Source organism: Rhinatrema bivittatum, chromosome 8, assembly GCF_901001135.1.
Source record: "Rhinatrema bivittatum chromosome 8, aRhiBiv1.1, whole genome shotgun sequence".
In the NCBI taxonomy this organism is placed as follows: domain Eukaryota; kingdom Metazoa; phylum Chordata; class Amphibia; order Gymnophiona; family Rhinatrematidae; genus Rhinatrema; species Rhinatrema bivittatum.
This window is the reverse complement of record NC_042622.1, coordinates 150,810,364-150,827,389: the sequence shown is the minus strand read 5'-3', so window position 1 is coordinate 150,827,389 and position 17,026 is coordinate 150,810,364. Positions and strand designations below refer to the sequence as shown.

The window sequence follows — 17,026 nt, the reverse complement described above, 5'->3', positions numbered from 1 at the left end:
GATGAGGAAATACCTACAGTAATTGAATGTATCCTGCTTTGAAGTGCCTTAAGTGTCTAAAAGATTCCAGTCAAACTTTCCTCTCAACCAGGGGAGAGGGATGCTAATCTAAGATCTTAATGATGAACAGGTGACTGAGGAGTCCTTGATCACTTCATAGTGGTATATCCCTGGTGAACTTCCTCTGACTGGCTTTGACTCTGCTCTTATGAAAGGTTCTGATAAAGTCCCTCCTGTCAGGAATATGAACGATTCTTCTTGTACAAGTAAATGCAATATGTTAGAAAAGGAGCAATTGAAAAGTGCCCTCCTTAGCTTTAGCTACCAGAGAGGTAACGAAAGATCTCACCAACTGCCACTTGGTCAAAGGGCTGCCATGACCTTGGAGATGGAATATCATCTTTTAAAGCTAGGATAGAATCTTCTTGCACTTCTACTGGACTCTGTAAAAAGCCTATTGGAAATGAATGGCACCAGAGAGCAAATGGGGGGCTGTGTCCAAATAAAAACCTTGTTCTAGTAGCTTAGATGGCAAGAATGCTCTTGTAATAGATGGAAATAAGAGAAGAACATATCCTTCTGTCCCCAAAGATTTTGTAAATAGCTGTGTCAGAAGCACCATGGTCCAGTGCATCAATGATGCTGAAGGTTGCTCAAAGTATTGAGGCTTTGATGGAGTTAGCATCAATAGTATTGAGGATCGGTGCATTGCATGCTCCTCAGCTGACTGCTTCAATGCAGACAAATGATGCCATAAAGACTTTGATGCTACCTGCTTCAATGGTGCCAGCAGCCGGTCTGTCAACAGCACTGGACACTGATGAGTCAAATACATCTCTGGCACTGAGGGCTGATGCTTCTTTTTTGACAGGTGTGCTGTTGGCTCCAAAGAGTGTCTAAGAGCTCTGCAAAGCATACAAGGGACTTGTTGATGCTTAGGAATGGCACCTGTTTTGCTTGTTCAACCTTGAGGGGGTGGGGATGCTTCAGGGCTGTTCCAACAAAGGAGGTGACTTGGCCAAGGAGCTCCTGCTCAACTTTACATTTGGGGAGCTCAATAAGGCTCCGTTCCAGGAATGGCGGCTGCATAGACTTATGCATTTCCTCCATTTTCCAGGCCCTGGATTTCTGAGAATGCATAGACATCCTACTGCAATTTACTTTATTCAAATTTATAATTTGCTTAAAGCATAACACTAAACGATGTACAAACATACATAAAAAGTGGTTAAATACAATAAAAACAAAGACAAATTAGACTATTGCCCCATTCTTCAACAAGATGAAGAGGCCTGCCAATATAAAGAATTTTATGTGGAATACAAAATAAAATGAAACGTAGTCCGAGCAGCCTCTTGTGGATCTTCACCATAAACTGCAAAATACAATATAGCCTCAAAGAAAAGAAAGGCTCTGAACTATAAGGGAGACATACTGCAAGGGACCCAGATGTAAAAATATGCCTGGCCTCATCATCTACTAATAGGCCAATTTAAGCAAAAATGTTTTCAATGATGTTTTAAATATCTTAGTATATTCCATCAGGCAGTGGGTGCAGCAGTGTTAACAGATGGTTTGGTCGTAATTCAATCCTAGGTACCGGTAGAGGATGTCGTGTCCATATGTAATGGACATTTTCCTATCGCACACACAGTCCTTAAAACCACTGATAGTGGGCCTTTTGGTACCAGACATGCTATTTTTTAAATAGCACTGAAAAAAGAGCTGTTGAAGGGCTGCTGAGGCAGCAAGGCAACTTAATTACCAAACAAGAAAAAACATGGAGCTAGGTACACTCCATGTTAATGCTCCCATGAAAAAAAAAAGACTGAGGGGGTCATAAGGCAACACCCATGTGGGAATTCTTGCACATGCTCAATAGAGCAAAAAGCTCTGGGAGCTTACAAAGGCGGCTTCATTTGGCACCAGATGTCACTCTCACAGCATGGCTAATTCAGCCTTGCTTGTCAATGGAGAAAACTAAACATAGTAGTATTACTCAACCAATCATGGAGCCTCTAGCCATGGTTCCATCATTGCAGAATTTTTTAAAAAGATGTCATCAAGTGTTTACACAGCTTCTATTCTCATTAGATTATGCTTGTGTGTGTCTGTGACCTGCCTCAAGGCTGAGAATGGTTGCATGGCACATCTGACAGAAGCATTTACTTACAAAACAGCTCAACCGAGTAAAAAAATCTAGTCATTCACAAAAATGCAAATATTCCAAACTTTTATTTACAGCCAATACAAAACCCAAGGAATCATTCTCAGTATGGCATACTAACATCACATCTATTGTCAAATGAACAATGCTGGAGGAAAGGGGAGGGGGATTCAGGTTACACAAAATATCTTTATAATTGTAGATCGCACTGGGTGAAAAGTCAACACTGCACAATAGTCATTTTAAGTTGTTGCACTGCACTTGTAATTAATTTCAAAATGTTAACCTGGTAGCTGACCCCACCCTGAATGTTGAGACAGGAAGAAGACAGTGAATAAAGCTCAAGTCCAAAGACTTGGAAACTAAACTTTTACCAAATCTTCAAGAACAAAGTTGCATTTTCCAAGGGCTACAACAAAACTTGACGCCCCTCTTAAAGAACCAAAACTTGGTTCTCTATTTTGCATTACACACTAGTGAAAATGGGAGGGGATCTTGGTAATGAAATGTGCAAATCAAAAATGGAGACAGGAGATTTGGTATTGAAAAAGCTACTGGGGCCAAAAGACCACACTGATTTAGCACCTATCAACTAGGCAAAATATTGGCATGGGAACAAAGAGTTCCTGAAATCTGGAATACTTAAAATTAAAATATCCCACAAAAAGCTTGCAAAAATTGAATACTAGCTTCCACACAGACTACATGCTCAAAGCTGGGGGTTATAGGAGGGTGGGAACAAAAAAAACCAAAACTCAAGTTTAAAAACAAAAGGTAAACCCACAAGAAAGGTTTAAAAATATTTTCGTTACTCTGTTCTTGCCCCATGATGACCATAGATATCACAACGCAAAAAACCAAAACCATCACTGCCTTTAAAAGCAAGATCCTGCACCATAACATTTTAACATTGCCAAATTTTATGTGCAGATAGAAAAGGCAGGAGGAGGTCAGGAAAAAAAAAGTGTGATCAGCAAAATTGTGGCTTGATTTTCTGCTCGAGAAAACAGTTAGTCCAGTAGCGTGAACACACGCATTAATTACATTTTATGGCCATCTGAAAACCAGCTCCTGGTTGGGGCCGGGGCATAGCCCCTAAATGCGGCGCTGGTATGTGGATTGCATCTGTGCAGCACGGAAGTAATCATTGCATGAGGCCGCATAACGAGCATAATCTGCATGTGGATCTGCAGGGCGGCGGTAATCCTGGGAGTCGGGCGACAAACGGCGATATGCGGCCTGCGCGTCACTTAAACGGCGGTAATCAGACATGTCAGTATAACGGCGATCAGTACCAAACCTGGTCAAGACAAAAGGAATATTGGATGAATACAACCCCCCCCCCAAAACACAAAAACAGTATCACAGGCAGTAGAATCTTTCACCACTACAGAATGTCATGCCAGTTTACATAAAAAGAAATGTCATCCTTTACACAAAAATGTATCTTTAATAATAAAGGTTTGATATGGCTGAAGTTACGTTTATTGGGAAATGGTTTTCAGAAGTATAAAACTGTACACCCAAAAAACATTCCTTTATGATGCTGAAAGTATTTCAAATGGGAATGAGATCAGATAGAATCTCTAACATCATTTCAGCTGATGTATTCAGTTATTGCCAGGTATCGCACTATCAATCTGGGTTCTGTCGCAGGGCACCTGAACTGATGTTAACATATTTCTGTTGCTCATGCAATTTGCCTGAAGCAACAAGATATTTCGAAGAGCCTAAAGTTCCTCATGCACTATATAAAATGAAGGACTACAGCAGATATTTTCCAGCTGCATGCTTCAAGATGTACAGAATGTGGCCGCTGCTTTCATATGAATTTGCTTTTTCGTTGTAAGCACTACAGCTGATATAAATGGTCCATGACCCAACTGTACAGAGAAGGCAAGTAGACAAATTAGCTCAGCACTTCTAGTTTAGAACCTGAATGACCCTCCCCCGCTCTAATCTTCTACTGAAGTACACAACACATGAGAGCATGGGTCCTTTAAAACCATTTCCTCAGACGAACACAAATTGCCATAGGAAATATAGTCTGAGTAGTTTACAGTGCACATGCCCTCCTTTTCACCTTGGGGGTTGACTAACATGTCACTGCGTAGGATTTACTGCTACTGGTGTTCAGCATGCAGGTGCTTTTGCTACCCCAGGAATGTAGCATGCTTAATTTGCCTTCATGAGCATGTGATATAAAGATTTTCTGCCCTCCACACCCTTCTATTCTTAAACATAGTAGCATATAACTTTGTAGATGTTGGCTGATAAGGACCATCTAGCCGACTCAGTCTGACCAACTGCCCCTGACTACTCATAGTATGAACCAAAAGTGCAAAAGGAAACATTCAATCTGGGAAGCAGGAAGAGAAGGTGACATGCAGGAAACATGTCATCTTCCTGAAGACAACTGCATTAATCTGCTTTTATACACATTGGCATCTAGGGTAAATGGCTACATTAAACTGACAGTGTTGTGCATCCGAAGATGTAGAAAGTTAAATGGCATGAGTTCAAAACCCACTGAACAGGTTAAAACAGTGGTTCTCAACCAGGAGTATTTGGAAGCCTGTGAGGTAACATGCCAGACCACCACCACACAAAAAAGTCAGGAGCCTAAACTTTGGAAAGCAACCGTTTGTCCCTGCTGCACAAAGTGATAACCTCAAGCAAAAGATCATGGGTTTCCTATCAGCTGCAGTGTTCCGAGTTAGAGAAGTAAAATGAAGAAGATGTGACATTACTGCTGCTGCACAGAAAGCAGCCTGAGGTTGCCAAAACAAGCACTGGGGAGGAAGCGTGTCGGCTGGTTGCAGAACTAAAGCAGAGATAGCAGGCACTGCAGGGACAGTGAAAGTGCTCTGTACCCGTCTCCACAACTGGCTCCCTATCACAGGCTTCATGACGAGAAATGAAGCCCATACAGCAGGAGGAAGAGATAGAAGCTGTAAAAACAGAAAGCACAGATTTTCACTGTCCCCACAGTGAATGTTGTCTCTGCTTCAGTCCTGTGGCCCACTGCTTCTCCCGAGCTTATGTTCTGTTGCTGCACAACAGTTGCCATAAGAGAGATCTCAAAAGAAGGGATGTGGAAGTTTGATTGGTGGTAAGAAGATTAACTGAGGGAGGCAAAAGACTAATAGGCAGGATGTGTGTACAAAGGGTGAAAAATGGGAGGAAAAAGCAGGATAGAGGCAAAGCAAAGAAGTGGGATAAAAAAAAAAAAAAAAAATGATATGACAAGCAGATGAGAGGGGAAGAAAAAGGAAAAAAGAAAAGATAGACAAGATCACAGCAGAGAAGAATCCAAGGGGGGAAACCTCTTACAAATCAAGGTAGAGAAATATCAGATGTACAGAATTTACAATAAGCTTTGAATTTTTGGGAATCAGGGAGTTCACAAGACATCTCAAATGAAAGGAGTACAATAGTTATGAAAGGTTGAGAACCACTGGGTTAAGAGAGCTCTTCAGAAGTGAAGTGGGGTGGTCATTTCCTTCCTTAGATACAAGACCCAGATGATAGTGTCACAACTTTGCAAATTCCAAAAGGTGGGAGAAGAAAATGTGAAGGATGAAAAGTTAACACGCATTAAGTCTACGCATCAACCCGCATTTTCTGTTGCTTCTACTACATATGACTAGAACAAATGTGACGCAGAATGCAGTGGCGCTAAAAATGGGTTAAACTGAATGTAGCTACTTTAATATCATGCCCAATTGTACCCTGCAGCCTGAGTTAACCAGTGCTATAAACCGTGGTCAATTAACCTGGGCTGCAGGATATTCAGCACAAAGCAGAGTAGGGGAATCGCCAATATGGGGGCTCTCTGACCATCCTCCCCAGTCACAGAGCATCAGCAATGTTCGCTCTAACTTTTGAAAGGCTATTTGCACAATTTTCTTGTGTGTAACTTTCTATAAGCTGGGTTGAAATTTGTACCCAAGCCAGAATAATGTGAATACCTGGATTTCTTGTGTGCACTGTGTATTGCTGTGTGCACTTCTTAGAGGGAACAGTGATCAAGATCCTTAATTCAAAAAGATGACTTGTAGGAGTGCAATTTCTCTCCCTACCACAACTGGCAGACTCACCCACCTCCATGTGCCTGAATTTATTTATTTTTTTTTTTAAATGGGAGAACACTGGCCTCCCTCCTGCTGGCTAGGTGATCATGCCATACTTTGAATTAAACATACTGGGGGGGGGGGGGGGGGGGGAGAGAGCAAGGTTGCCAGTAGAAGTAAGGTAGTGGAGGTATGGCATCCTCTACCTCCACCTCTCTCCCCAACAAGGCTTCTTTTACATCCCAGGGAAAAAGAGGATCTGGAAACCCAATCTTGAACTAATCCTCCTAACATGGCACTCTTACCGATGCCTCCAGAGGTCCTCAGTTAGGAAGGCTGCATTAACACTTTCATGTATTTATGCTGGATAGTACATCCAGTGTTACTACCTAATAGGGATAGCATAATCACTTTATATCCTCATTTTCATATACATTCACATTACCATCAGTTCCCCAACAGTAATGCTAATGCACATGCAAAGAATGTGTTTATCATGCATTACATAGAACAAACACGTTAATCGACCAGTGTTAGCTAACATGGGCATTAACACAAATGCATATTAGTATCTAGACCCATAAATGCTTTTGGGAATGTGGAGATTCTGCAGATTGCTTTACTGTCTGCCCTCTAGCAATTTATAACTGAAAACATCGATAAGCTTTTCTTAGGTTGACCCTGGAGAACATTGTGCTGCCGAAACAAAACATTACGTACCTTTTCATTAAATCTGCAGAGACTTTATAAGCATCATCAAGACCACTGGCTTGGGGAGGAGACAGACGGGTCCTCTCATATTGACCATCAGCGGCGGCAGCAGCAGCAGCGGCTGCCTGTTGCATCATTGAATACGCAGCAGCTTGTTGTCCGAGCTGTGTTGTGTCGTAAGAGGTTGTTAATGGAGCTGTGGCTTGCCTGTAAGCTGAAGCTTGTGATGCATATGGAGTCCCCACTGCACCCGAAGCCTGAGTTCCATAAGTGCCTGTCAGAGCGGAGGCTTGTGCACCATAAGCACTTGCCAGAGCAGAAGCTTGGTTCCCGAAAGCACCTGCCTGGGCCCCATATGCAGACGCAAATGTGGAAGCTTGGTTTCCGTAAGCAGATGCCAATGTGGAGGCGGCCTGGGTGCCATAAGCACTTGCCAGGGCAGCTGAGGCCTGTGCGCCATAAGCGGATGCCAGAGCTGCAGAGGCTTGCTCCCCATAAGCAGCTGCCTGTGCTCCATAAGCAGCGGCCAAGTTAGAAGCCTGTCCTCCGTAAGCAGCTGCCTGCATGCCGTAAGCAGCTGCCACTGGAGCAGAGGCCTGGGATCTGTACTGTCCTGCTAACGGAGAAGCTTGGGATCTATAAGTGGCTGCCATCATGGCAGCAGATGGCAGTGCAGAAAAGCCAGCTCTTGTGGGGGATCGACGCATTGGGCTTCGGTCTCTTCCATAATACACAGGAGAAGGTGGTCTTTGCCTGTCATAAGCATCATATCTGTTTGAATCAGGGAGACGGCGCTGATCATAGGGAGAGGCCATAGCATATAGAGCAGCATAAGACTCATCAACTCTGCGTTGGTCATAGTCGCCGGCAGACTGTTGGATCTCCCGATAATCGTTAGCTCTCCGGGTCTTGTCACCCTGTTGTCCTGATGCCCCATTTGTACCCTGCCCCCTTTTCTGAACTTTAGTAGACATCTCAACATTAATTCTCTTCCCTTTCAGTTCTTTTCCATTCAGTTGTTCAATGGCCTCTTTTGCATCTGCTTCTCTCTCCATATGAACGAACGCATAGTCTAATAAAGTAGTAGACAGAGTGTTATCAGTTAACAGAAAAAAATTTTATTACAGGACCTAAGACATTTACTTTAAGTGGGCTACATAACTTTCTATCAAATATCACTTACATTGTAGTGGCCAATATAAAATTTATACAACTGAAAAGACTAAAAATCTCAATTTGTCACCAAGTGCTAATTATTGCACTCCCCCTAATAGCATTTCCCTCTTCATTACATGCCAGAAGTGCTTTTCTAATCAAATATATTAGTTTGAAAATATCCAAGCTAAAAGCAGTTTTAAAAAGTGCCCATACAAACACTAAAGATCATGAACATCCAGGACATTAACCTAAAACCAATACAACCCCCACATACTAACCTAACCAGAGGAACTTTAGCCATCTATATAAACAGCTACAGTATACTGGTATAAAAATGAGATGTGGAGGGAAGGGGAAAACCCCCTTCCCCCCCCACTTATATGGAATTTGCTGCTAATCTGCACTGCTATATCAAGGATGTGGGGAAAAGGGCTGATGGTGAAAGAATTAAGAAAAAAAAGGTTATTTACAGACATTTACAAGAGAGCTAATCATGACTTGCCATTAAAAAAGAAAATACACACCCGCCACCCTCCCTCCACAACATGCATCTCTTTACAATATGCCCTCTCTCTTACAATATGGTTTTATCTTTAAAGACTAATTTTCTCTTTAATCCTTCGCTGTTAATGGCGATCACAAATTTACAGTGTCCAACACCACTGCCCTCTGCTGGAAAATCAAATGCTCAATTCTAGATAGCATTTCCTTCATTGTCTTCAGCTTGAGAAACAAGAAGTCAACTGGGGTTAGCCGGATGTAGAATAACTTAACAGTAACTGTGTAAAAAAATGTACACTTCGTCCAGAGTTGTCTAACACTCTGACCATGTAACAAGAAGTAAGAATTATATTTTAGAAACACTAGTTCTTTAAACGATATAGACTGCAATGACACTATAAATAGATGCCAGGAAGTAGCGCCATTCCATTAACATACATAGACCAAGAAAAATGCAAGCTTCTTTAGGTGAGGGAAATTGCAGATAAACGTCTAGGACATTTTGCATATTTAGAGCCATAAGTTTCCCACAGATACAAAATAGGAGAAACCCTTCAATTCTTTGTGCATGAATAGTGAAGGATTACATTTTTCCAAATAAAAATGTTTGCTTATCAATACAAATATCTGTGTTGTGAAAATCACATTTACTCTCAAATACAAGGTATCATGAATTTCTGTGCAACTGGCGTCACTAGTTAGTTCATACTGCCATTGATAGCTAACCTCAGCATAGTTGATGCTGTCTGGACAGTGGCTACAAAATGCTGTCTAAAGATAGTGACTGAAGGTGAAGCAACAGAATTAGCAAAATACTAAATCTATATAAATAAAAATGTAAAATGTTCATTTGTTCAAAATCTTAAATCTCTGAAAGTTCTTCACCGATTGCTTTGAAATTTTGACACCACATTGCATTTGATTTCGCGCGTGTTTTTATATACCTATATTATATAGATGTCACACCTGTGACAGGTAAAAACATGCTTTTTGGGAAAAACAGCGCCATCTGTTGGACGTAAAAGCAACACACGCTATCTACAATATAAATGGGCTCTGACCAACGGACCACAAATGCGCAGTAGAGAGCAGCTCTACCACGCATGTGCGGACCATAGAGCTCTGCGCTACATGCTGGGTGTCACAGAGGGGAGGAGAAAATGGCAGACAAGTCGCCGTTCCGAGAAACGGCTCAGCCCGTTCCTCTGCCGCTGGGGAAGGAGGGAGGGAGTAGGGTCTGCCAGACAATTACACACAGGAGGAGGAAAGGGTAGAAGAGTCGCCGAGCCAGTCCGTCCACCGCCGGAGAAGGGGGGAGGGAGTTGGGACGGCCGGAGCAGAGCTAATGCACATTGTGAAATTAAACCAGACTGAGCCACGGCAACGCGCTCCAAGAAATGGCTCAGCCCGTTCCTCCGCCGCTGGGAAAGGGGGGGGGAGGGAGTAGGGACTGCCGGACAGTTACACACAGGAGGAGGAAAGGGTAGAAGAGTCACCGAGCCAGTCCGTCCACCGCCGGGGAAGGGGGGGGGGGGGGGGGGAGGGAGTTGGGACGGCCGGAGCAGAGCCAACGCGCATTGTGAAATTAAACCAGCCAGCCACGGCAACACGTGGCCGGGTACAGCTAGTATCTGTAATAAATTATTATACTGTACTCAGACCTCTCCTCAAGCTCAGCTAGCCCCATCTACCCTGAACTCTTCTCTGCATAAATGCCGCTTCTTTTCCAGTCAATATTTCTATAGAGCTTTCATATCCACTCACCCTTTCATCTCCTTCCCTGATATATCCAGGATATGTTAAATACTATATTCCAATAAGCGTATCTACATTCTCCTGATATGCCTGCTCCATATTGTACAAAGTTTTGAAGTCCTAGTGATAAAAATCACCTTGTTTCCCCTACCTTATCTGAGCCCATCAAGGCCTTCCACAGCAAAATCTACCGCAGTAGTTCAGATATAACAAAGGATTTCTATGGTTTATGGTTTATTTGGTTTTCTAGACCATCACATCAGTAATAAAACCTTCACAACGGTTTACAAATGATTATAACAGGGAAATACAATACATGGAACAAGCAATGGAGATGGAATCGGATTCAGGAGGACCACGAGGCATTTAAAGTGCACAAAATACAGCAGAGGATTTAATTTTGAAATAGACTTGCTTAGCTGTAATAGGTGTTCTCCAAGGAAAGCTCCATCATCCGACGGAGCATGGAAAACTTCGGCAAAGTTTCTAGAACTTTGACTGTACCTCACTGGGCATGCCCATACATGCCTTTCTTTATGCGACGCATCCACACAGGGTCCCTTCAATCTTGCATTTTACCTTTGATAAAAATGAGAGAATACAATTTCAAGGGGAAGTGGGTGGATTTTGTAAGAACTGACATCCTGATGTCCACAGAGAACACCAACTCCAGGTAAACAATTCTACTTTCTCAAGAGGACAAGCAGGATGGCAGTCCTTGCACGGGGAATCCCTAGCTATAAGCTGCCCCCAACAGAAAAATAGAGAAAACAAACAAGTGCCAATGGGCACAACAATATTTTTGTTGGCAACAAGCCTTTTCTTCTATTTGTGTGTGGGGTAGGAAAAAGGATCTAGAATCTTTTGCTCAAGCCACACATACCTCTTCCACTTAAATCTATAGGATCCTCTAGTGGAATACTCTTGAAACTAACAGAATTCAAGGCACATTAGATAACTCAAGGGATTGCAGAGTCAACCTCTCAACATTCTGAGCGGTGAGCAATAGGGACTTGACATTGGAATAGTGCAAACTGCCTTGATTTAAGTGATGAGATCTAGGGAATACCTCTGACTGATAAGTTACCTGATTAACATCTAGTTCCCACTCTTGTGGAAGATCTGCCTTGGCTAAATAAGGGGTTTCAGAATCATGGTCCCCCTGTCTTCTGAGCTTCAGAGTCTTTACTACTAGAGGGATTGGAGGATACATGTACAGCAGTCCCCTGCCCCAATCCTGGGCAAAGGCATCCCAAGGCTAGTTTTCTTGCATGCCTGCTGCATGGAACAAAAAAGTTGGACCTTTCTGTTCTAAAGGGATGTGAACAGATCCACCACCAGTGTGCCTCAGTGGCAAAAGATCAGATCTGTTACCCCCTGGTTGAGAAGTCACTCATATGGTTGCAAAGACTGACTCAAGTCTATCCACAAGAACATTCTCCACTCCCACCAGGTAGTCCTGAGCACCATCCCCTGTATGTTCTCAGTTGTAAGCTGCCTACAACTAAAGGTGGCATAAAAATGTTTTAAAAGTAAATAAAATGGCCCAGTCCCACAGCTGGATGGCCTCCCAATACAGGAGATACAAACCCATACTTCCCTGCTTGTTGATGTAGTACATCGCCACTTGGTTGTCAGTCTGGACAAGGATAACTTTGTTGGATAACCAATCTCCAAAAGCCTTTAGAGAGAGTACCTGATTGCCCAGATCTCCAGGAAGTTTATATGATGCAACTTCTCCTGGACAGACCATAAACTGAGTGCAGAGTCCATCTTACACGAGCTCCCTAATCTCATCATGAGGATAATTTGTATCAGAGAAGTTTGGAAGGGGATTCCTCTGACCAGACTGGAAGTGTTCTGCCACTAGGACAGGGAGTGCTTGAGCAATTGAGTGACCTGGATGCTATCCCACAGATTTTGAGTGGCCTGTAGCCACTATCATCTTAAGGTCCATTGGGCTCTCCTCATATGGCGATGTGCCATGGGAGTGACATGTACCATTGATACCATGAGACCCAATAGCCTCAACATGCCCCATGCTGTCTGCTGATTCATCTGTATCTCTTCCACAGCAGACATTAAGGTGACAGCCCTTTGTTGTTGCAGAAGGAATGCTTTTGCCTGAGTCATGTCTAGAAGAGCTTCGATAAAACTCCAATTGAGCTGACTGGCTTGAATGAGGTTTGGGAGTAGTTGACAATAAACCATAGTTAACTCCAAACACTGAGCCGGTGATATACATGGATTCCTCAGCTCCTGCCCAAAATGTGCTCTTGATCAGCCAATCATCCAGATAGATGTGCATCCCCAGTTTGTATAAGTGTGTTGTCACCATAGCCAAACATTTTGTGAAGACGTGGGAAAGACGCTAACCCAAAAGGCAGAATGCCACATTAGAAGGGCCAGTTGCCCATGATTAATCTGAGATACTTCCTGCAACTGGAGAAAATCTCTATGCGAGTGTAAGAATCCTTCAAAATGACAGACCACAGCCAGTCTTCCTTTTTCAAGAAAGGGGATTACAGTGTCCAGACAAACCATCTTGAACTATTTTCTTTTGATAAACTTGTTCAAGGCCCTGAGGTCTTAATTCCAAAGAAAACAGGAGAACTCTGTTCCATCCTATACCGTTTTGCCTTGGTGGAACAGGCTCAACCAATCTGGCAATTATGAGGGAGGAAAGCTCTGTTAACAGTTCCTGATGGGACATGTGACTTTCAACGAGGGTCCAGGGACTGATTTGGTGGGAGATCCAATAGATTTAATCTTTATCTTCCTCTGAGATACTGAAGAGCTAAATGGCTGAGGTTACACTAAGGCCACTGGTTTATGCAAAATCATAGCCTTCCCCATGACTGGAAGGTCCTCTGGCATGGATACTGTGATCCTGGCTGTGTTCTCAGCAATCCAGTCAAAATACCATCTCCGGTGTTGACTGAGTTCCTGTCTGGGGCTTAGGCACCCTCTGTTCCCACGGTCAGACATTAGGGTCCCCTTGTACGGGTCTGAAGAGGCAAAAGATAGCACATCCTCAAATAGGGTTTCCTGTCCTACCCTCTGATACTTCCTGGAGGAGGAGGGTGGGTCCTGAGTGCCAGCAGAGAGCTGATGGAGCACTGCACAGTGATCTCTGATCTATGCAACGACATCCATCATTCTCTCCTATATACAGAAAGTCAACGAGTCTTTCCTGCACCTCTGGACGGATATCCGAGACCCATAGGTAGGCAAGCCTGTAGGTCCCTTTCCCTAAGGCAGAGACGCACAATGCTGTTTTGAAAACAAAAGGCCAAACAGATCATGTATTTTCTGCACTCTAACCCATTGTCCACCAGTGATCGGAGGAAGTCTTGCTGCTTTTGAGGAAGCTACCTGGCTAATCCCTAAACCTGCTTCAGCACATCCTGGCCCATCAAGAGCTAATAGGATACTGTGAGGGTGTTCAGTATAGCTTCCTGAAAAACCTTCCTCCCAATAGCATCAAGAGCCCTAGAATCCTTTTCCAGGGGAACAGTAGGGTGGTATCCAGACCTTTTGGCCTTAAGAGCAAATTCAACTTCCAGGTCAGGAATACTTCAGCTCACAGAATTCCAAAGATTTAAAGCAAGCTTTCACCAACTGGATGAGTCCCATGCTGAAATCCCAAGACAAAGGCACCTTGATGGGAGGCTTCAACTAAAGCAAGACTTATGTTAATCAGAGCTACAAAGGATACAGATAGTTTTATCTTCTACATGGTGATATGTGCTAACTGCACCAAGATCATCCTTAATGGAGTTAAGTCTTTAGACCAGACTCTGGAAGATGTAGAACAGAAGTCCCTAAGCTATGGCCCGTGGACCACAGCCAGCTCAGAGAGCTAGTTTTTACAGCTCACCAAGCTTTGCCCATCTGAGGCCCAATCAGTCCCTGAAGCAAGGTTCAATTTTTCTTTTCTTTGCACATGTGTGGCAGCAGTAAAGGCTTCCTAACCTCTACCAGCAAAAATCCCACTGAGTGTGACAAGAGCTGCAAAGCTGGTAAGGTCCTCACCCCCCAGCAACATAAGAAAGTCTCTCATCCACAAAAGAGAAGGTCCTGGTAGCGCAGGAAAAGAAGGTATCGGTGAGGCAAGCTCCGCAATGCTACCGGAGAACCCAACCCTGAACTCCCACCAGCAGAAGACGAAGTCCCAAATATGAGGGGAAGGAGAGGAGACAGATGGAGAAGACTGGAAAGGGAAGGGGAGTGTGAATGAGAAGAAGAGTAGCAGGAGGTAGCAAATCACTGACAGGGTCACACTACAAGGGGGAAATTCTTACACTCCCTGCACCCAGTGATTTGAAATGTTGCATGTGGCCTTTCAGTGAAATAAAGTATGGGGACCCCTGATGTAGAAGATATTAAAGCAGTTTTTGTGTGGAACAGAGAAAGGGTCTATGGCTTTACTCTCACACCGGAAGACAAACCTCCATTTAAAAATCACAAGAAATCTTGAATTTTGGCTTCTAGGAAAGATTCCTCATCTTTACACAAATTAAGGGAATTCAATGCTATTCTATCAACATCCAGGCTGTGATTGCTAGGGGGAAAACACAACAAAACGGAGTGGTGTGGTCTACAAATAGTTTCTATTAAAAATATATAAAATGAAAAATAATGGACAAACACTGAATAAATAAAAAAGCAAAAACCATAAACACATTAAAATCAATATAAGGTCATAATTAAATATTGTATTTTATTACTTGTACCAAATACAATACAAAAACAACCAAAAATACACTGAAAACCCAAGGCAGATGTGGCCATGTTTCGGCTGTACTGCCTACATCAGTGGTTCCCAAACCTGTTCTGGAGGATCCCCAGCCAGTCAGGTTTTCAAGATAACCCTTCAGGACAGGTTTGGTAACCTCTGGCCTATATCATGGTGTATCAGGGATGTATAAAATTCTTACAAGGTGCCTTGCGTATAAAATACACGACATGAGGAGACGAAAGAACCCTTGAATTAAAATGTAGGAGCTGCAGATCTGTGCCCATGTACAAACACCTAGGTGACCCTAATGTTATCTTAAATAAAGGATCAAAAAGCCCACCAGTGATGGGGGGGGGGGGGAGCTAAAAACTTTTCAGCAGTCCCAACTCAGAGTTTTACTCCCTATTTGTGTACTATAAAAGTTTCTTGGATTGATATGCCTCAATCCTCCTTGTGGAAAAACTGAAAAGCTTGAGCAAACTGCATCAGAGATTCCTGCTTGATAAAATGGCATCTTTTCAAAAAGCCACTCTCTCTGTAATTATGATATATTGTTTCTTGGTGCTCCTCATAAGTCATTTTATGAAGATCCACCTTTTGGGTCACCCTTCTCTGGGTAGGATGGAGGCAGTCCAGAGAAAGGCAACAAAAAAGGTGGATGGTCTTCATAAAATGACTTATGAGGAGAGATTGAAGAAACTAAATATGTACACCTGGAGGAGAGGAGGAGCAGGGGTGATAAGATACAGACTTTCAGATACTTGAAAGGTTTTAATGATCCATGGTCAACAACAAACCTTTTTCTGTTGGAAAAAATTCAGTAGAACTAAGGGTCACAATTTGAAACTCCAGGGAGGAAGACTCAGAACCAAATGTCAGGAAGCATTTCTTCACGGAGAGGGTGGTGAATGCCTGGAATGCCCTTCCGGAGGAAGTGAAGACAAACTGTGAAGGATTTCAAAGAGGCATGGGATAGTAGGGTTTAATGGTCTTGTCTCATACACAGACACACTCAGAAGAGACATGTACTACTTATGCCATGAGGCCCAACTACCTCAATATGTCCCAAATTGAGCCTGCTATTTTAATTCTCCTATTGCAGATATCAGTGTGATAATCCTCTCTTAAGAAAAGCTTTAACCTCAGTTATCTTTAGTAGAACTCCTAAAAATTCCAGTTGAAATGATGGGCTCAAATGTGATTTGGGATAATTTATGACTAATCCTAGCAATTCCAACACCTGGATGGTTTTGCTCATTGATTCTATGGCATCAACCAGAGATTGGGTGTGAATATTTGCTCTATCAGGTAGATTTTTTAAACTTTTAAGCACTACTCGTGCAAAAATGGCCACATACACACGTACGTGGTCCATGCGCAAGCATCACGAATTTTAAGACGCCAAGAAATATGTGCATACATATTTGTGTGTGTGTGAAGAAAAAGGAGGCAGAAAAGGGACGGGGTATGTGGCCAAGACAGAAGGCGTGTACCCTGCCTAGGGTACAAGGGTTTGTAGAATTGCCAAGCTGGGTCGGACCAAGGTCCATCGAGTCCATTACCCTGCCTCCAACAGTGGCCAACCCAAGTCAAAAGTATCAGGAAAATCCCATAAAGTAGATCTAATTCCTGTTACTCAATCCCAAGGATAGCAATAGCTTTCTTTAGTCTACCTGTCTAATAAACTTGTCCATACCTCTTTTAAATCCTGCTACGCTAGGGTGCCTTGATCACATCTTTTGGTAACAGATTCCACAGCTTAATATGGTGCTGATTTGGTTTTAATCTGCAGCTTATTAGTTTTACGGAATGTCCACTTGCTTTTGTATTACTTGAAAGGATTTAAAAAAACAAAAAAACAAAACAAAACCAACCATTTACCCGTTTCACCCACTCATTTCATAAAGTTCTATCATATTC

General features: G+C 42.9%; 1 protein-coding gene across 1 annotated transcript in view; it reads right to left on the bottom strand.

Moving 5' to 3' along the window:
- Positions 1 to 2,216: 2,216 nt before the first annotated feature.
- LOC115096570 (RNA-binding protein 14-like) overlaps positions 2,217 to 17,026 on the bottom strand; it is a 68,340-nt gene continuing 53,530 nt past the window's right edge. Inside the window, exons 2-3 of the mRNA XM_029611357.1 lie at positions 6,961 to 8,023; positions 2,217 to 3,467 (exon numbers count right to left, since the gene is read on the bottom strand). Of these exons, the coding sequence (XP_029467217.1) occupies positions 3,263 to 3,467; positions 6,961 to 8,023 (1,268 nt within the window). The 3' untranslated portion in view covers positions 2,217 to 3,262. The remainder of the gene's footprint in view (positions 3,468 to 6,960; positions 8,024 to 17,026) is intronic.